Genomic DNA, 20,350 nt, shown 5'->3' with positions numbered 1-20,350 from the left:
AGATTTTAAGACAGCAAATTATTTCTGAGGACAGAGAGGATGGCCTCAGTAAACAAGGGTTCTTTCAACAGTGTAATTGCAGAGCACTACACAGTTGAAATCCTTATAGAATGCTTCACTATTGGGCATTTCACAAATTGTGCATTTATTGGTGTATGTATCAGCTGATGCAAACAAATGTCCCCTTTGGGGATTAATAAAGTAGGCTACTATTTTATCTGAGCTGTTTTCCATAGATATCTTAAAATCAACAATACTGTAAAGGTGCAGAGGACCTGAAATAAAAAGTCCTCCATGATGTCATCGAGAAGCCTCTTGCGTTAACCTGTCTAACACCTGCTCCGGGGTTAGTGACCCAGTCACCTTGACAATCTTCTCAGGATCTGGAGCCCTGCAGAGAGACATAAGGACATGATGAAGCATTTTAGTTTACGTTCCTGAAACTGTTCTGTTATGGGCAACACAGTACATAAACATGCATCATGAAGCATCCAGAGATGTCCATACACAGCTCTCAAACCTTGTCCAAAACGACTTCGCCTCTCTTCTCTTCAACTCCAGAACGAGATCCGCATTGGCCTGCCCATCAGTTGGCGGTGCGGCAATAGCGACACCTACTGCCTCTATAGACACATAGGAAAGAAAATATTGTACCATAGCTACGTAATATATATATATATAGTTTTACAAAATACTCAATTAGTATTTACTAGCGGAGTTTATTTTGCCATCAGTGTTTCGCATACAAAATGTGTACACCTGTAATCGCGTTCTGTTCAGATCCCGGTTTCGCCTGCACTGAAATTGTCACCACTTTGTTCTTGTCTCGAGTTACTTGCCCAGAAGACGAAGGTGTCTGCGACGGCTTCTGTAGGCCTACAGTTTTATTCTGAGGAAAGGCGAGGAGCACAAAATGTTTAGAACGTACTGTAGTACTGTTAGTAAGTAGCCATAGGTCTGCATTACAATTATTTCAGTAAATTAGCTTAACCAAACCTCTGGCTGGCTAGTAAAGCTAAACCCTACATGGTGCTTGTTTTAGCACAGCCTTACCGTTTTGGTCTTTTTGGGAATTTTATGCATTTCAGAGTAATTTCTTCTTGCTGCAAAATGTCCCTCAAACTGATGTGATGATGGGGACAGTCTCCGACAGAAGGTGAGAGACAAATGGTTTTGGATAAAGTAACGTTAGCTAAAATGTAACACCTGAAATAATGGTGTCCGGGTTAAACAAAGAGAACAGGTTTGGGTGAACATCAAGGAATGTCCGTGACTATTGAAAATACAGTGCATTTTTTGAATAATCTCCTGTAACTTCAAGGCACAGTTGGTCAAAACATGTAACGTTAAACACAGCTAACGTTGCAACACATCGGTGTCAACTCTGCGCCCTATCTGCGCATGTTTTCAAATCATGAACCGCATCAGATGTATCAGCCTCCATTCAAGTTGCTCTTAATTATTTTTGCTTGAGTTGGGTAGTTCATTTCGTGTAATTTATTTTCAAGTGCAAACTATCTAAATTGTTTCTTGTTTTTTGTCAAGACATTCTGGAAATGAATTACACAACAATTATCCCACATAACATCTGCTCACTTTTTATGACTAGTATACTTCAACAAGTTCTGTATCACTTTAGTTGAAGAGCTGCTACATAATAACTTAATTCATAAACCACATAACACATTAATGAGCAGTACACAACACAAGCATTTATGAAATAGGCTACCTATAAACAGCTGCAGTATAATGAAATACTGTGACATAACTTTAACAGAAACTTGCAGGTTCTGAAGTAAGCATTTAGTAAATGCTTATGTATTGGTTATGAATGTGTTATGCAGTCCTTATGTGCCCCTAAACTTCAAGGTGTTACAGCATATTCAAATTCTATAATGTTATCCCATCCCCCCCCCCCCCCAAAAAATACCTATGACTTCCTTTCCTTGCAGTTGAGTGGTTCAGAATTCCTACTGTGGGTCCCCTTTAAGTTCTTCCTATTCATTCAGAAACTTCAGAGCAAGCAGCATAACACACAGCACACACACTCACACACAGAGCCTGGAGCAGCGAGACTCTCGAAAGTGTTTTATCCCTACATGGGCTACCCTGTTGCATTCATCTCAGAAGTTGACAAAAGACGTTGACAAAATAATTGTGGACCAAGTATCCAGTGAAAGTCTCGTCCCTCAATGGAAAAAACTCCAAGCCAAGACACAGAGGAAAATCCTTATCTATGGTAAGAATAACTAATATTTCACCGCTTTGGGATTCTATATAGTCAGATGTTAGGAAAAGCAATAGGGTTGTTCAACCAATTCGGTGCCTTTTGAGAAGTGTAACTTGGTCCCCAAAAAACGTTTGATTTCACCTAATTTTAACATTCTGTCATAAAGGCACATGTTAAAAAAATTAAAACATGTTTTACCATCTCAAGTTTAAGTTTTTTTTAAATGACTATAGTAAGTGCCTACCCATTTGGCACACACTGGTTGAATCAACGTTGTTTCCACGTCATTTGAATGAAGTGATGTTGAACCAACATGGAATAGACTTTGACTTGACGTCTGTGCCCAGTGGGTTTTAAGTGCCAAATAAATTAACAGGTTGACCTTAACAGGGTTGACGATTTCATCTTAAATCAACCATCAATCCCCTGGTGACGGGGGAATGGAAGATGGTAGTGTGCAACAGGGAGTGGCAATTAAATGCAAGCTTCACAAAAAAATGTAATTGTTAAAACATTTCTAGTCTGTCTATCTATGTTATGGTCGACCCGTTCAGTTTTCCATCCCAAAACACCAGAAAATGGCCCAAAAAAGAGTAGAATCAGTTCACCTGCTTATACGCTATGATTTGACTATTAGATGTTCAATGTTTCTTTGTTCTCCATGTGGTCTATATTAAAGGGCACTTAAAAAAAATATATCAGGCTTTTAAAATTCAATATTGGTGCACAATTTGATACTTAAAATATCAAAGGGATGCAAAAGGCACCCATATATAGCTTACATATTTGCCATGACTAAAATGTAATGTAATGTAAATTTATAAATTTGCCAGTCATAGGAAAACTGGTACATTTTCACGTCTCATCTGAGCGTCTTGTTTGCTGCACGTTCCATTAATGTTAACATGAGGTGTGGCATTGCAGTGGAGTTAACAGAAGGCTAGGCTGCCCACACCAAAGGCAACTTGCAGCCCAGGTGCTGCTTTAAGTGGAGATGCTGATGAAAGATCACCATGTCATAACTCACCTAGAGACGGACATTCCACTTATCCCCCACATCATGACTAGACTAGTCTTAGTGGAGTTCTAAGGGCCTAATGCATTTAGAACAGGGTTAGTCAGGCACAACATTTGTTTAAAACTTGGTTTTGAACCAAGTTAATGATTTGATTTGATTTTGATATTAATTTTGATCCCCATTAGCTGTTCTGTTACTATCACATCTACTCTTCCTGGTGTCCACAAACTGTGTGCTATTCAAGTGTTTTCTTTGTCCTTCACTTGATCCATTAATGACAAACTATCAATAATTTGCTTGTTTCATTTGGTTGTGACACCTTGTTGTCTTACCTATTGAGAGAGAGACCATGTAATTTGGTTGCCAAGATGAACAATCATATTGTTTGACAGAAATATACAAAGTTATATTGCCATCTATTCTGAAATCTTTTGTTTTTCCAGTTTCCAGAGAACCCCTTCCCTACGACGCAAATGGAGGAAAAGGTATGGAGGTTTGGACGGCAACAAATTACTGGAGCCAAATAAGGAGGAGGACATGAGAGGTAGGCTACACTGCAGGAACGCCTAATTGTGTGTATGAGACTGTTTCAGTGATGTTAACGATGTGGCTTTTTTCCCCCTGTGATTTTTGGCCTATGGGGCTTTTGATTGTGGGTGTTGCCTCAAAGTGCTATAATAAGGAGCTGTGTGGGATGGTGAAACTGAGGAGGATCTACTCTAACCAGACGTCGGTCATTAAAACAGAGCATGTGGACTGTTGTAGGGCCGACAACATGTGAGGGAAAGGAGGCAAAATCAAGTCCAGATGAATTGATGTGCCAGTGGTACTGGTTGTTTATCTGACAAAACAGTAAAATAATTGCCATACAAAAGCCAGTCGAAGTCCATGAGTGTATTTATTATAACTTGTCTTATTAAAGAAATGAACATGCAACAGTGTATTTAACCTTTATATGCATGCATGACAGTGTACGTTTAAAAAAAAATATATGCATGATATTTTCACAACCCATGTGTTATACAGGTGGTTGTAATAGTCTTCTCAGACAGGCTACTCCTCTCTTTACCCCATTCTTGGGTCAGGGGAAATGCTGTCTGCATTCCTCTGTCTGGAATGTTCCAATCAAACAGTATAGACATCAACTCCAGTAAACAAGATACTGGAGACTCAAGCATTGAAGTACAAAAACTACAAATATGTTTATTCAAAGGTTGTGTGTAGTTTTTATTGCTCACTTTTTGATGAGCATTAGCCAATGTTGACGAACGCTGTGTTAAGACATGACATTGTACTAGATAGGCCAGAATTGCTGATGTCAAACAGTATACTTGGAAGGGAATAGCATGTATACTGCTCTTGTCTGTGTGGTAACATAATGAGTGTTTCACTTCTCTTCTCAAGAGTAAAAGTTTAAAATAAAACCATTAAACCCTGTGCAGATTTACCATGGAATCTACTGGTGTTTGTATGGGGAGTGTGGTTCTGGGTTTTTTGGGGGTGGGTTGAGAGTTATTTCAGAAAGTGACTTGACAGGGATGTGAAATATTGTTTTATTTGTTATATTTTCAACTTCTGTGAGCAAGAACTAATAGTGAGTCAGGAAAACGCTGCTGTTGGGATCTAAAAGTGGACTCTGACAGTAAACAACTTTATAGCGTCACATGACATTCAGGGCTGTTTGCATGTAGACATTTTACACAATGCACCTTTTAATGATAAGGTTGGGATACTATTATCATCGTCTTTGTTACAAAAGTCTCCTGAACTCTTGTGATAATAATAGGCTATTCTGAGTTGTGTAAACTTATTTTTTATACCCTATTAACATTGCTGATGAGACCAACACATTTAATTTGCAGTCAGAATTTGAAAAGAACACCATTAATAAATTTGAAAAGAACAACATCCACATAAACATGTAAAGACATGGATTAAACTAAAAAGCCTGGATTTTGTCATTCATGTCCTTTCCTTTGTCATTTGTTTTGCTTTAGAAAATGACGTGATGACGGAGGCCCATGAAGAGAGGAATCCTTCCCCTGTGAAAGGTGCTGAGAGCCAGGTACGTGCTGTGTCCTGCCTGAATCTGACACACAAACAACACGCCAATATCACTCTCTCACACAACATACCCCTGCGTCACCCCAACACGCCCACCTCACTAGATCAAAGTGGGGGAGTTACCCGCACTTTTGTCAAGAAAGCCAAAGCAGCAAGATTTCTGCGTTGTCAGGGTCTTATTGGAAGGTGGCCAGCTAAGGCATGAACAAATCCAAGCAGAGGTTATTCCAAATCAGATTACAGTCTTTCATCTGAGCTGTAAAATAAAGGGAGGATGAAAGTGCCGCTTTCATGAAAAGGAGGACAGTAGATGGTTGTCTTTTCAGCTTCTAAACAGAGCCAATTTAAGAGCTGCGCAGAGCATGTCGGTGCAGAAGCAGAGGCCATTTAGAAAACCCAGTAGTAGTAAAAAGTTATCCCTCCATGCTTTGTCACTGCTGATGTAAAATGGAAGCCCCCACGTTGCCTTGTAAAGGTAACAATTAAACTGTACTTCACTAAAGAGCACCTGTGATTACTGAAAACATCAAAGGGATGTCTGGGGACAGTCAAATGGAGGCTCGAAATGCCCATCCGATATGTGTGAATTTGAATATAGTAAAATGTAGATACTATATGTTGACTCACTGATTAAGACGTTGAAATTCTTACCATGTCACAATTTGGCATGGATAATATTTTAGCGCTTTGATTGAGGGTAAAATGGCTTAGTTTGTGGCTAAACTCAAATATAACCAGTCTATAACTGCGGAATGCCACATCCTGCTCTCTCAAATCTCTGTGCGTTTGTGTTGTTGTTTTTCATTTCCTAAGGATATGGCTTCATCAGGGAATGTTCCACGTCCCATGCCCAGAAATTCCTTTCAGTCCCAGTCTCAGAGACCTGTCAACTTAGTGAGCCCTGGATCAACAGGTAAGGATAGTGATGAAGGTGTGAGGAGAAAAGTAGGTTTTCACTTCACCTGTGAAGTGGAAGTACAAGAGACTGTAGTTGTCGGCATTTCTCACCCAACCACTCACCTCATTTATACTATTTTGTACCTACCTCTACAGGCCTGCCATCATTGGTCAGTAATGGAGCTCTGAAGCCCCCTCTGCCCCAGGCAGAGCAGGAGAGGCCTGTCGCCACGTCCCCCCAGCCCTGGCTCAGTGTGGGCAGGACAGAGACCACGCATGGACACTCAAAGAGGAGGGCGTGAGTATCTCACAAATGATCCTGTACTCATACATTATCTTTACCAGTTATGTTCTTATTGCTTAACTATGCCCTCCTGTGGTGGATGAAATACATTATTTTCTTCCAGGGCTGCTGATGTTCTATTTGACAGCTTTGCCTCTGATGGGAGAGTCAGCATGAACCAGTTTTTTGAGGTAGCTAGTAATTGCTATTGCAAGAGAGACCTGAACAAGAAGCATCATCCACATAGATAGACTACAATGACAAACAAACAATATGTTTATACTGCATTCTCTTCCTCCGTAGACAGTGTGGAGCTCAGGCCTACACAGATCCGACCCCAGAATTAAGGACTGCTACTTCCATATGAGGAAACTGCAGGATGAGGATGGAACAGTAGACAGGAACACCTTTCAGAGGTAAGGTTAGAACTGCATTGCCATCATTGTTACTGGCCTACCGTGACTGAAAATGATGGTTCCACCACCCAGAAAAGCCTTATTTAACACTGGTTAAGATACTATGGGTCCGATTGCATTTACATTTACATTTACGTCATTTAGCAGACGCTCTTATCCAGAGCGACTTACAAATTGGTGCATTCACCTTCTAGCTAGTGGGACAACCACTTTCCAAAGTTTTTTTTTTTTTTCATTATTTTTTTTGACTGGGCTGAGCGAACAGTTTTGACTGGGCTGAGCGGGAACTATGCTTCCGCAGAGGTAGGGGAGCCAGCAGGCCAGAGGTGGATGAACGCAATGCCTTCGTTTGGGTGTAGGGACTGATCAGAGCCTGAAGGTACGGAGGTGCCGTTCCCCTCACAGCTCCGTAGGCAAGCACCATGGTCTTGTAGCAGATGCGAGCTTCAACTGGAAGCCAGTGGAGTGTGCGGAGGAGCGGGGTGACGTGAGAGAACTTGGGAAGGTTGAACACCAGACGGGCTGCGGCATTCTGGATGAGTTGTAGGGGTTTAATGGCACAGGCAGGGAGCCCAGCCAACAGCGAGTTGCAGTAATCCAGACGGGAGATGACAAGTGCCTGGATTAGGACCTGTGCCGCTTCCTGTGTAAGGCAGGGTCGTATTCTCCGAATGTTGTAGAGCATTGTTGTCACCGCCTTGATGTTAGCGGAGAACGACAGGGTGTTGTCCAGGGTCACGCCAAGGCTCTTCGCACTCTGGGAGGAGGACACAACGGAGTTGTCAACCGTGATGGCGAGATCATGGAACAGGCAGTCCTTCCCCGGGAGGAAGAGCAGCTCCGTCTTGCCAAGGTTCAGCTTGAGGTGGTGATCCGTCATCCATACTGATATGTCTGCCAGACATGCAGAGATGCGATTCGCCCCCTGGTTATCAGAAGGGGGAAAGGAGAAGATTAGTTGTGTGTCGTCTGCGTAGCAATGATAGGAGAGGCCATGTGAGGATATGACAGAGCCAAGTGACTTGGTGTATAGCGAGAATAGGAGAGGGCCTAGAACTGAGCCCTGGGGGACACCAGTGGTGAGAGCACGTGGTGCGGAGACAGCTTCTCGCCACGCCACTTGGTAGGAGCGACCGGTCAGGTAGGACGCAATCCAAGAGTGAGCCGCGCCGGAGATGCCCAGCTCGGAGAGGGTGGAGAGGAGGATCTGATGGTTCACAGTATCAAAGGCAGCAGACAGGTCTAGAAGGACAAGAGCAGAGGAGAGAGAGTTAGCTTTAGCAGTGCGGAGAGCCTCCGTGACACAGAGAAGAGCAGTCTCAGTTGAATGACCAGTCTTGAAACCTGACTGGTTTGGATCAAGAAGGTCATTCTGAGAGAGATAGCAAGAGAGTTGGGTAAAGATGGCACGCTCAATAGTTTTGGAGAGAAAAGAAAGAAGGGATACTGGTCTGTAGTTGTTGACATCAGAGGGATCGAGTGTTGGTTTTTTGAGAAGGGGTGCAACTCTCGCTCTCTTGAAGACGGAAGGGACATAGCCAGCGGTCAAGGATGAGTTGATCAGCGAGGTGAGGTAAGGGAGAAGGTCACCGGAGATGGTCTGGAGAAGAGAGGAGGGGATAGGGTCAAGCGGGCAGGTTGTTGGGCGGCCTGCCGTCACAAGTCGCAAGATTTTATCTGGAGAGAGAGGGGAGAAAGAAGTCAAAGCATAGGGTAGGGCAGTGTGAGCAGGACCAGCAGTGTCATTTGACTTAACAAACGAGGATCGGATGTCGTCAACCTTCTTTTCAAAATGGTTGACGAAGTCATCCACAGAGAGGGAGGAGGGGGGGGGGGGAGGAGGATTCAGCAGGGAGGAGAATGTGGCAAAGAGCTTCCTAGGGTTAGAGGCAGATGCTTGGAATTTAGAGTGGCAGAAAGTGGCCTTAGCAGCAGAAACAGATTAAGAAAATGTAGAGAGGAGGGAGTGAAAAGATGCCAGGTCCGCAGGGAGTCTAGTTTTCTTTCATTTCCGCTCAGCTGCCCGGAGCTCTGTTCTGTGAGCTCGCAATGAGTCATCAAGCCACGGAGCTGGAGGGGAGGACCGAGCCGGCCGGGAGGATAGGGGACATAGAGAGTCAAAGGATGCAGAAAGGGAGGAGAGGAGGGTTGAGGAGGCAGAATCAGGAGATTGGAGGGAGAAGGATTGAGCAAAGGGAAGAGATGATAGGATGGAAGAGGAGAGAGTAGCGGGAGAGAGAGAGCGAAGGTTGCGACGGCGCATTACCATCTGTGTAGGGGCAGAGTGAGTAGTGTTGGAGGAGAGCGAGAGAGAAAAGGATACAAAGTAGTGGTTGGAGACATGGAGGGGAGTTGCAGTGAGATTAGTAGAACAACAGCATCTAGTAAAGATGAGATTGCAACAGAACTCACGTTTCCAATTTTAAACGAAACAGCATGTGCAGAGTTGGGAGAATAGAGCCCTATAGAGAAGTGATATTCAATATTTTTCAGCGTGGACCACATTTTCTTTGCCAGAATTTCTGGGGACCCCATTTATTTTCCATCAGAAATTCTGCCAACCCTATACCACCCCAAATTTAATGACACAACCTTAAAATCATTACATTTTAATAGATACAGGACCAGTCAAAAGTTTGGACACACCTACTTATTCAAAAGGTTTTTCTTTATTTTTACTATTTTCTACATTGTAGAATAATAGTGAAGACATCAAAACTATGAAATAACACATATGGAATCATGTAGTAACCAAAAAAGTGTTAAACAAATCAAAATATATTTTATATTTGAGATTCTTCAAAGTAGCCACCCTTTGCCTTGATGACAGCTTTGCACACTATTGGCATTCTCTCAACTAGCTTCACCTGGAATGCTTTTCCAACAGTCTTGAAGGAGTTTCCACATATGCTGAGCACTTGTTGGCTGCTTTTCCTTCACTCTGCCGTCTGACTCATCCCAAACCATCTCAATTGGGTTGAGGTCGGGGGATTGTGGAGGCCAGGTCATCTGATGCAGCACTCCATCACTCTCCTTGGTAAAATAGCCCTTACACAGCCTGGAGGTGTGTTGGGTCATTGTCCTGTTGAAAAACAAATGATTGTCCCACTAAGCCCAAACCAGATGGGATGGCGTATCGCTGCAGAATGCTGTGGTAGCCATGCTGGTTAAGTGTGCCTTGAATTCTAAATAAATCACAGACAGTGTCACCAGCAAAGCACCCCCACACCATCACACCTCCTCCTCCATGCTTTACGGTGGGAACTACACATGCGGAGATCACCCGTTCACCCACACCACGTCTCACAAAGACACAGCGGTTGGAACCAAAAATCTCCAATTTGGACTCCAGACCAAAGGACAAATTTCCACCGGTCTAATATCCATTGCTCGTGTTTCTAGGCCCAAGCAGGTCTCTTCTTCTTATTGGTGTCCTTTAGTAGTGGTTTCTTTGCAGCAATTCGACCATGAAGGCCTGATTCACACAGTCCCCTCTGAACAGTTGATGTTGAGATGTGTCTGTGACTTGAACTCTGTGAAGCACTTATTTGGGCTGCAATTTCTGAGGCTGGTAACTCTAATGAACTTATCCTCTGCAGCAGAAGTAACTCTGGGTCTTCCATTCCTGTGGTGGTCCTCATGAGAGCCAATTTCATCATAGTGCTTGATGGTTTTTGCGACTGCACTTGAAGAAACTTTGAAAGTTCTTGACATTTTCCATATTGACTGTCCTTCATGTCTTAAAGTAATGATGGACCATAGTTTCTCTTTGCTTATTTGAGCTGTTCTTGCCATAAAATGGACTTGGTATTTTACCAAATAGGGCTATCTTCTGTATACCCCCCACTACCTTGTCACAACACAACTGATTGGCTCAAACGCATTAAGAAGGAAAGAAATTCCACAAATTAACTTTTAAGAAGGCACACCTGTTAATTGAACTGCAATCCAGGTGACTACCTCATGAAGCTGGTTGAGAGAATGCCAAGAGTGTGCAAAGCTGTCATCAAGGCAAAGGGTGGCTATTTGAAGAATCTCAAATATACAATATATTTTGATTTGTTTAACACTTTTTTGGTTACTACATGATTCCATATTTGTTATTTTATAGTTTTGATGTCTTTGCTATTATTCTACAATGTAAAAAAAATAGTTAAAAATAAAGAAAAACCCTTGAATGAGTAGGTGTGTCCAAACTTTTGACTGGTAGTGTATTTTTGATTTTTGTTTTTATTTGCCAACCCCACTGCAATTTGGCCCTGACTTTGAATACCCCTGCTATAGATAATAGAGACGTACTGTATGTTCAAAATACATACATTAGCCCAATCATGGACAGAACCAAAATACATAATCAACTACATTAGACTAGATGTTAGTCAGACCAATTAAACTGGTTATTAGGCCCCGTGTAGCTCAGTTGGTAGAGCATGGCGCTTGCAACGCCAGGGTTCTGGGTTCGTTTCCCACGGGGGGCCAGTATGAAAATGTATGCACTCACTAACTGTAAGTTGCTCTGGATAAGAGCGTCTGCTAAATGACTAAAATGTAAATGTAAAATGTTATGTTCCTTGATCACGTTGGAATGTTATGAAAGTGACTCTGATTGACAAGGTGTTATTTGAATTTCCCCCTAAGGTGTGTGACAGGCTTTGTGTCCCTCATTCTGAAAGCTCTACAGGGAAGGTTTGTCATCCCCGACTTTGCCACCTTCACCGATGAAACTCAAAAGTTGTTCATGAAATGTAAACAGCTGTCTTCAGTCAAGGTGAGGCTCAATTTGATCTGGTGTTTTGAAGCCATGCTTCAAGAATGTGCCCCAAATTACTGTAGTCACGCAATAAAATGCTACCTTTGATATTGTAGGAATTTATAACTTATCTTGGAGTGGGTCTGTGCTAAAACAATACCTCAAAAACCTGATTGTTTGTCTCAGCAGGAGAAGGATAGTGGAGACAGTGCAAAGTGGGGAGTCTCAGTCTGTACGGTCGATGGTCAGAGGTATCGTAAAACCAATGTCACTATGTTTTATGTCATCAACATCACTGGGGACTATATAGAGCAGTCCTTTTAATGTGATTAACAAGACCGTTGGAGAATCCTTTTTTTGGAAGTTAATCCTCTTGTCCTGCCTTGTCTGTGGTCTTTTAGGCTGTCTTTAGGCGACTGTGCCGAATCCTGTGTTCTGGAGGAGGTATCCTGGCCTCTGGTTTATGGCATTGCAATAGACCAGCTTGGAGTGGACAATGTGCACAGATATGTGGGCATGGAGGAGTTCTCAAAATATGACTCTCCTTTCACCCTCACCAAACAAGGTACAGTAAAATACGTATCCTCTTATTTCTGCTTGCAAGACTTTGGGTATTACAGCCATGGAGCCATGAAGTCTCCTTATATGCAATCCAGTAAGCAAAGCAGTATGCATGGCTTGTGATGTTAATAGAGTCCCTGGGAAGCGTTGGCAGTTTTTAATCATGTTCATTCATTTATTTTACGCAGGAGTTCCTCACAGTCCGCTCATTGAGACAGGCGCCATTATTACCGCATCTTTGTTACAGGTAATATACACACACTCCCTCAGTAATGGCTATTTGCATTCACATATAATGCCAATTTGTTTTCAAGTGATGTTTAATGTAATTTGATGTTTTTGTAAAGTTGGCTGCCAGTCTTGGTGCAGAGGAGGAGGAAAAGTATGAATCTGTAAGTAAGGCAGAAGGCAACAAAATTATGTTTTTAATCCTTATGTTTATGTTTACAATAATGTTTTTTAAACTTTCAAGTCACAAATACTATGGTGTGACCAATGCCATCTTTATGTCATCTCCGCAGGTCTTGAATGCTGTCAAAAGACTTTGCAATAAGGAACATGCAAACTTAAACTGCACAAGGTATTTTGAAATGTATGGAATATATACAGCTGTGGAAAAAATTAAGATACCACTGCAAATGTTTCTTAAATCAGCATCTCTACATGTATGACAGCCATTCCATTCCAGCGTACGTTGAATTCCAACACAGGCACACCTCATTCTACTGAATTAGGTACTGATTAGGTGATCACCTGAACCAAATCTTATTTAACGAGGAAAAGTATAAAAACCACTACTGTGGTCATCACTATCCTCTTGCAATAGTACCAGCTGGATGGCAAAAACAGTGCTAATAGTACCTCAAAAGTAATATGAATCAAAAAATAACTATTGACCATGCCAAAAGGGTTGAAAAAGGAACGTTTTGAGTGAGGAAAAGAAGGGTTCAATGCTGGCTTTACTGGCAGAGGGATACAGTGAGCGTCAGGTTGCTTCCATCCTTAAAATTTCAAAGACGGCGGTTCATAAGAACAAGGTCATCACCAGACATTGGGGACAACAAAGCTATAGACCGGCAGAGGGCGAAAACGACTCTACTGACCGGGATGAACGCCAACTCATTCGAATGTCACTTAACAACCGTAGGATGACATTAAGTGACCTATAAAAAGAATGGCAAACGGCAGCTGGGGTGAAGTGCACGGTGAGTTCGAAACAGGCTTCAAGGGGCAGGGCTGAAGTCGTGCAAAGCTAGAAAAAAGGCTCCGGGATGCTGACCTTCTAGGCAGAGTTGCAAAGAAAAAGCCATATCTCAGACTGCCCATCTTAATCTTTTCTTTTTATTGGCCAGTCTGAGATGGCTTTTTCTTTGCAACTCTGAAGGTCAGCATCCCAGAGTCGCCCCTTCACTGTTGACGTTGAGAGTGGTGTTTTGCGGGTACTATTTAATGAAGCTGCCAGTTGAGGACCTGTGAGGCGTCTGTTTCTCAAACTAGACACACTAATTTATTTGTCCTCTTGCTCAGTTGTGCACCGGGGCCTCCCACTCTTTCTATTCTGGTTAGACAGTTTGCGCTGTTCTGTGAAGGGAGTAGTACACAGCGTTGAACGAGATCTTCAGTTTCTTGGCAATTTCTCGCATGGAATAGCCTTCATTTCTCAGAACAAGAATAGATTGACGAGTTTCAGAAGAAAGTTATTTGTTTCTGGCCATTTTGAGCCTGTAATCGAACCCACAATTGCTGATGCTCCAGATACTCAACTTTTCTCAAGAAGGCCAGTTTTATTGCTTCTTTAATCAGCACAACAGTTTTCAGCTGTGCTAACATAATTGCAAAAGGGTTTTCTAATGATCAATTAGCCTTTTTAAAATGATAAACTTGGATTAGCAAACACAACGTGCAATTGGAACACAGGACTGATGGTTGCTGATAATAGCCTCTGTACGCCTATGTAGATATTCCATAAAAAAATCAGCCGTTTCCAGCTACAATAGCCATTTACAACATTAACAATGCCTACATTGTATTTCTGATTAATTTGATGTTATTTTGATGGGCAAAAAAATTGCTTTTCTTTCGAAAACAAGGACATTTCTAAGTGACCCCAAACTTTTGAACGGTAGTGTATATATTTTACAAACAAACTTGTTAACAATAGATTGATTACCAAAGTTTAATATCTCACATTCTTAGCAATTTGCAAGATTTTTTGTATTGCTGTCAGCTGTCCCTGCTGACCTGTCATGTCGGTCTGTCATACAGTTACCAGAGCTTGAGAAAGGACAGCATCAGACTTCATGCCTTATCTTTTTACCTTCAAGAAAAGAAAGTAAGCAAATTTCTTCTACGTCAAACTAGGTAGTGATAAACATGTTTGTTTTGTGAACACTTGATAGATGTTATTCTCTACTTTTACTGTTTTTGCCCTGAAAATGATCACGATCTTATTTTGGCAGTGCTTTCCGGAGACCGTTGACATAAATGCCACGTTGGATTTAATGCTGCAGGTAAATGTTTGACCATTTAATTTCCATATTTAGTTACTTTGATTTGATTGAAATGTTTCTGATGCATTTTTATTGTGTGTCAGTGTGCCTCCACAGAGGTCACATGCGAATCAGGAGCAGCCATGGCAGCCTCGTTAGCCAATGGGGGACTCTGCCCTCTGTCAGGTGACCAGGTGCTGTCGCCCTCGGCTACAAAGAGTATGCTCTCCATGATGCAAGTGGCGGGAATGAACGAGTACTCCAGAATATTCAATTTTAAGGTTGGTTTGTTTGCATTCTCAAAACAATCATTGAAATAATATAAATAATATGCCATTTAGCAGACGCTTTTATCCAAAGCGACTTACAGTCATGCGTGCATACATTTTTGTGTATGGGTGGTCCCGGGGATCGAACCCACTACCTTGGCGTTACAAGCGCCGTGCTCTACCAGCTGAGCTACAGAGGACCACATGTGGTGCTAGGGTCTGGTCTAGTGGTAACATAAATTCCCCGGTCTCACTATTCAGTTTTTGTCCTGTATCTTTCTGTGCTGTACATTTTATGTTTACTTCTGTCACAAGATTATTAGACGAGAAAATGCACTACACGTATCATAAGCTTGAAGCAGTAAGATGAAGGAGCATTTTGGGGCAAGTGAAGCAAATTAAGCCATTAATTTAATCTCATACTTTTCTTCTTGTCTTATGTATTTGAATTAATGCTTTGAAACCTCCCATTGGCAGGAGCTTACCGGAGCTGAGTACCGGCACCTCAAATGTTCTACTGCTTGAGCTCCTGCACCTCTTATAGAATATTAGCTCAAAAGTATTGTGGAGCTCATGCACCTAAATATAAACCGTACTGGAACCCAAATGAGTACCGGTACCTATTTCAGTCAAAGTCAAGCACTGGTTAATGATAATCAATGTTATGTTTTGCAGACGTCTGCACCAGCCAAGTCTAGTAAATCAGGAGTTATGCTGGCAGTTGTCCCAGGAGTTCTAGGCTTGCTGTGCTGGTCACCTGACCTGGACTCCTTTGGAAACTGCTGGAAGGCTGTGCACTTCTGTGAGGTTGTGAAACCATCACAACTCTCTAACAATTTCCTTTTATAGCATAATTGTGGTTTGTTCTTCCTTGCTTCTCACTGATTTGTTTTATTTTTGGGGGGTTTTAAGGAACTCATATCAACATTCCAGCTACACAGTTTTGACATCCGAACACCATTCAGACAGGTGCTTACATACAGGCAATGGAAAGCAGAGTCTGAGGTCAGTATTTGAGGCCATCTACACAACAACACTTTGCAGCTATGTGATGTTAAAGGCCCATTGCAGTCAAAAACTTGATTTTCCTGTGTTTTAAATATATTTCCACACAATGAGGTTGGAATAATACTGTGAAAATGATAAGGCCCTTTTAGTGTAAAAGTTGTTTGAAAAGACCGCCTGAAATGTAGCCTGTTTTGGTGGGATGGAGCTTTGGCCTTTCTATGGTGAGATCACCATGTGGCAAATTAGTTAATAGACCAATAAAGAGTTCCAAACCTCTGTCAATAACAGCTAGTTTTCAGTTTTCCCATCTCCAGTTAGACCACTCCCAGACAGTCCTAGCAAAATTATTGCTTGAAAATTGCTCTTTGCTAAAAAGCTATTTATTTTTATTTTTGACCATTTTAATTTAAAACAATCACAGTAAGGTAATTAATTGTTACGTATCAATTATTTGATATTGAGATAAAAATGGCTGCATTGGACCTTTTAACAATGTGGCTCAAACTCACTGTCAAGGTCTATTCCAGGGATATTTGAGAAATAGTTTTTTTTTTTTCTACATCCTTCTAATTTGACAGGGTTATCAGATCATGAACATCCTACTGGCTGCCTTCAAAGGTGACATACAATCCTTGCGAAGGTACGGTTGCCCTAACTAGAATGTTTGTCTTTCCTCGCATACATTAGAACTGAAAAGAGAAATTTGATGCGCCATGAGACACTGTATTTAAAAAAACATTATCTTCTAAATGCAAACACTTGATGATCATCTGTCCCTCGCCAGGTACTTCCTGTCTGGGGCTGACGTGAACGCCGTGGACTACGACGGGAGGTCCGCTCTGCATGTGGCTGCCTCCGAGGGTCACTGTGAGGTCATCCGCTTCCTGGTGGAGAACACAGGCACCAACTACTCCCTCAAGGACAGGTAAGGACTAAGAAGGCTTCCTCCCTATGTCTTCTGCCGTGAGCTGAAAAGGCAGGACAGGTGAAAGTTAGAGCGCTACATGGTGGACACCTACTAGGAATCTGGTTTTACCTGTCCAATTCTTTCACCAGTGCAGATGAGGGAAAGGAGACAAGGAGTGAAAGCCCCCATAGGCTATTGAGGCTTGAAGTTTATACAGCAGACTTATAACCTCACAATTTTGTGGCATGTTCTCTTGACAGATGGGGGAACACACCCATGCAGGAGGCTATGAGACACAGCCATGGTCCTGCAGCCCAACTACTCAGGAAATATGAGGAGCAGCCAGTGACTCTGTGAGCAGTAAAGGCACATACAGGATCAACGGTTGGCGCTAAACAGACATTTGTCTCTCAATTATTTTCCAATATATGTGGAAGTGTGTTTTAATTCATATATGTTAATAAACTTTCTATGATGTAAAACCGGGGCAGCATTTAGGGTCCACGCTACACTGGTTATTTTGTTTTGTTTTCGTTTATGTAATTAATTGACTTGACAATCCACATTAATTTGTTTTCATCGTTTTATATACAGTAGCAACCTATAGGCCTACATTTTTCTAGCCAATTAGGCCACCACAAATAGCATATTTTGTAAAACAATTAAATGTACTGATAGGCTTTAACAGTAATATTGTCCCACTTGCTTTTTTTGTGTACATTTTACTGTTTTGTTATCTGCCTTACTTACGTAATGTAAACGTCGGCACTTTAATGTACATCAACCGCAAGCTCTCAACCAATCGTGTTCGAGGACTCAACAGACCTCGTGAAGTGATTTAGCGCATTGATACATTGTAATGATGGGAAGTTCGGCTCTTTTCTGAGAGCCGGCTCTTTTGACTCGGCTCCCAAAGAAGAGCCGGCTCTTTCGACTCCCGAACGGCTCTTTATTTAGGATCTTTTGTAGCCTATATTTTACCTTAACTTTGAAAAAAAATCATGGTTTATGTGTTGAAAACCCTTTTGCTTTCAGTGTTTTTATGAGAGACCTTATAATGCCTAATTCTGTGCATTTATTCTGTGACAAAACCACTCTTACATTTGTTTATTTCAATTAAACTTTTTTATTGCACAAATTAACAATAAACTTCAAACAAATCCACAGAACAGAATCAAAACCAGAACCAAACTCCAGCAAACAGCATTAGTCCTCAGGGCAGGTTGGCATTCAGGAAGATCAGATGCCTCAGCTTGGATGGGCTGATAGGCCTGATACGATTTCGCCTCTCCGTGAGTATCTGCCCTGTTTTGGAGAAGATTCTCTCAGAAGGAACTGATGTGGCAACAATACATAGTCTCCCCTCCATCACCTTCACCAGGAGTGGAAAGACTGAGGCCTTGGCCTGCCACCAGCTCAGTGGGTCTTCTGCTCTCTGGATGAGGGGCTCCTCAAGGTAGCTCCTCACCTCCATTATAGCATCAGCTGTCGGATTTCTCCTTGAAGCATCTCCTGTAGCTCTGTCATCAAAAAGCCTCCAAACAGCAGAGGTTTGCTGCTCCTCCTCCACTTGGCCCTGTAATGGTGGAGCTGGCTGGCTGCTGGGGGTGCATTTTGCTGCTGCTGCTGCACTAATCCTCTGAAGAGCTTCATCAACAGCTCTACGATCACTGAAGGCAAGTTTTTTAAACCTTGGATCCAATAAGGTAGTTTCTGAAAGGACAGTGTTGTACTCCATCCGCAGAAATTTGCGGTCCATGGCTGAACAAAGAGCTGCAACTAATTCCTTCACTTTCTGCACAGTTACTGTCCATTGGTTCTCGGCTGTCACCAGCTGCAGACCTTTGCAAAGCAGGAGCATTTTCGAGGCTGTGACATAGCTGAAGGAGAGAAAACAGCAACTTTTAGAATTTAGTTTTTTAAAAGTATGTGGCATATTATACGTGATGCATTATACTGTATGTGTTGTGTTTGCAATGTATAATAGTGACTGAATAGTAGTAGAGAAAACAATGCTTCAATGGTTCTAGGTACCTGTCTGCACTTATCTCCACAGTCACCTCCTGGAATGGTTGCAGGACGGCGCAGACCTCTTTCACCAGCTCCCATTCCTCTTGGCTTAATGGCTCAATAGATGCGTTGATGAGGGCCAGGGTGGAGATGATGGCATCTTTTATTTCAAGCATTCGTTTCAACATATCAAATGTTGAGTTCCACCTGGTGGCACACTCTTGTTTGGGCCTCAGTTCAGGAATCCCCATTTGGCGCTGTGTGGACTTTAGCTTCTGTGCTGCTACTGTGCTTTTGTGGAAAAACTCCACAACAGCCTTCACCTTATCCACGGTTGTTTTGATCACCTTCAGAGCATCTCTAACCACCAGGTTTAGTGTATGCGCCAGACATGGGTGATGGGTCCACTTCAAAACTTTTATGGCTTTGGTGATGTTTGCAGCATTATCACTCACACAGCACACCACTTTGTCCTCTACTTGCCACTCTTTTGCCACTCTTAGTAGCTCCACTGCCAAGTTTTCTGCAGTGTGTCTGTCGGTGAACTCGAAGCAGTCCAGAAGGCAAGATGTCATCTTGTAATCTTCAATAAAGTGGCAAGTGACAGACATGAAAGAGCAGGTTGTTCTGGAGGTCCAGCAGTCAGTTGTCAGGCAAACTGATGGAGCTTTTGTCACCCTTTCTTGCCATAATGCACGTTCTGTGTCATATAGTTTTGGGATCATTGTTTGGGAAAGTGTTTTTCTACTGGGTAGAGTGTATGTGGGATTTAGGGCTTTGACAAAGTTTTTCATTCCTTTGTCCTCCACAATGGAAAAGGGTTGAAAATCAGAAGCTACCATTTTAGCCAACTCATCATCAATACTGTGCTGTTTGGCTGGGGTCATCAGTTTAGGTAAAAACTGACTTATTTTGCTTTGAGTTGCAGTAGGAGAGGTTATACTTGCACGCATGGGGATGGCAGTAGACGTTACAGCAGCTGTTGTTCTGGTATGAGACACACCAGGATCAGTAGATGGTGAGCTGGCTTGCCCTCTCTCCTCTAACTGCACTGTAGGATGGACAGTTCTTGTATGTCTATGCAGGTTTGTGGTGGAACCTGCTCTTATAGTGACCTTCGTTTTGCAGTGAAGGCACTCTGCTTTCTTGTTCCCAATATCTTTAAACTGCAGCCAGATGCTGCTTCGCTTTCTAGTGTCACTCATAGTTAAACGACACGACAATGCAAGACGCACACACGCTCCTCAGTCCGCTCTGTCTCTCTCTTCACTTGCAGTGGAGTCAAGTGGTGTGTCTGCCCCGCCCCCTCTCTGTTTACACATCCTTAATTCTCACGTGAATGCCGCATGCTGGTCGCCATGCTGGCCAATCATAACAGACCTCTGTGAAAGTGAAACCTAAGCAGCGAATGGGCAAAAAACTGGGAGCCGGCTCTCACTCGATGCGAG

The 20,350-nt window shown here is 42.4% G+C and overlaps 3 protein-coding genes across 4 annotated transcripts; 1 reads left to right on the top strand and 2 right to left on the bottom strand.

Annotated features, from left to right (window-relative positions):
* Window positions 1-237: 237 nt before the first annotated feature.
* Window positions 238-1,360, bottom strand: cUnh15orf40 (chromosome Un C15orf40 homolog). The gene is given in 7 exon segments (XM_084168911.1): window positions 238-379; window positions 381-391; window positions 521-556; window positions 559-659; window positions 760-889; window positions 1,054-1,188; window positions 1,192-1,360. Coding segments are annotated over 7 exon segments (594 nt in total). The 5' UTR covers window positions 1,294-1,360; the 3' UTR covers window positions 238-300.
* Window positions 1,361-1,999: 639 nt separating this feature from the next.
* Window positions 2,000-18,057, top strand: glsl (glutaminase like). Of its 2 annotated transcripts, none has more exons than XM_084168908.1 (21): window positions 2,000-2,239; window positions 3,692-3,792; window positions 5,246-5,313; window positions 6,126-6,225; window positions 6,366-6,507; window positions 6,617-6,683; window positions 6,796-6,908; window positions 11,547-11,676; window positions 11,845-11,909; window positions 12,060-12,223; window positions 12,408-12,466; window positions 12,567-12,611; window positions 12,741-12,799; window positions 14,485-14,551; window positions 14,679-14,729; window positions 14,813-14,989; window positions 15,653-15,784; window positions 15,890-15,982; window positions 16,564-16,625; window positions 16,770-16,910; window positions 17,153-18,057. In XM_084168908.1, exons 1-21 carry the CDS (start codon window positions 2,193-2,195, stop codon window positions 17,247-17,249), a joined length of 1,980 nt encoding a protein of 659 aa, XP_084025034.1. In that variant the 5' UTR covers window positions 2,000-2,192; the 3' UTR covers window positions 17,250-18,057. The 2 variants fall into 2 exon arrangements, with proteins under 2 accessions (XP_084025034.1, XP_084025035.1); XM_084168909.1 differs by having other exon boundaries at window positions 2,017-2,239; window positions 11,848-11,909.
* LOC311135047 (E3 SUMO-protein ligase ZBED1-like) lies at window positions 18,006-20,342 on the bottom strand. The gene is made up of 2 exons (XM_084168910.1): window positions 18,927-20,342; window positions 18,006-18,772 (listed from the first exon to the last, which is right to left on the bottom strand). The coding sequence occupies exons 1-2, from the start codon at window positions 20,105-20,107 to the stop codon at window positions 18,106-18,108; spliced, it is 1,848 nt and encodes a 615-aa protein (XP_084025036.1). The 5' UTR covers window positions 20,108-20,342; the 3' UTR covers window positions 18,006-18,105.
* Window positions 20,343-20,350: the final 8 nt, after the last annotated feature.

This window comes from Coregonus lavaretus (assembly GCF_964263955.1).
Source record: "Coregonus lavaretus genome assembly, chromosome: 9".
Lineage (NCBI taxonomy): Eukaryota > Metazoa > Chordata > Actinopteri > Salmoniformes > Salmonidae > Coregonus > Coregonus lavaretus.
The sequence above is the reverse complement of the archived record's forward strand: the minus strand, read 5'-3'. Positions and strand labels throughout refer to the sequence as shown.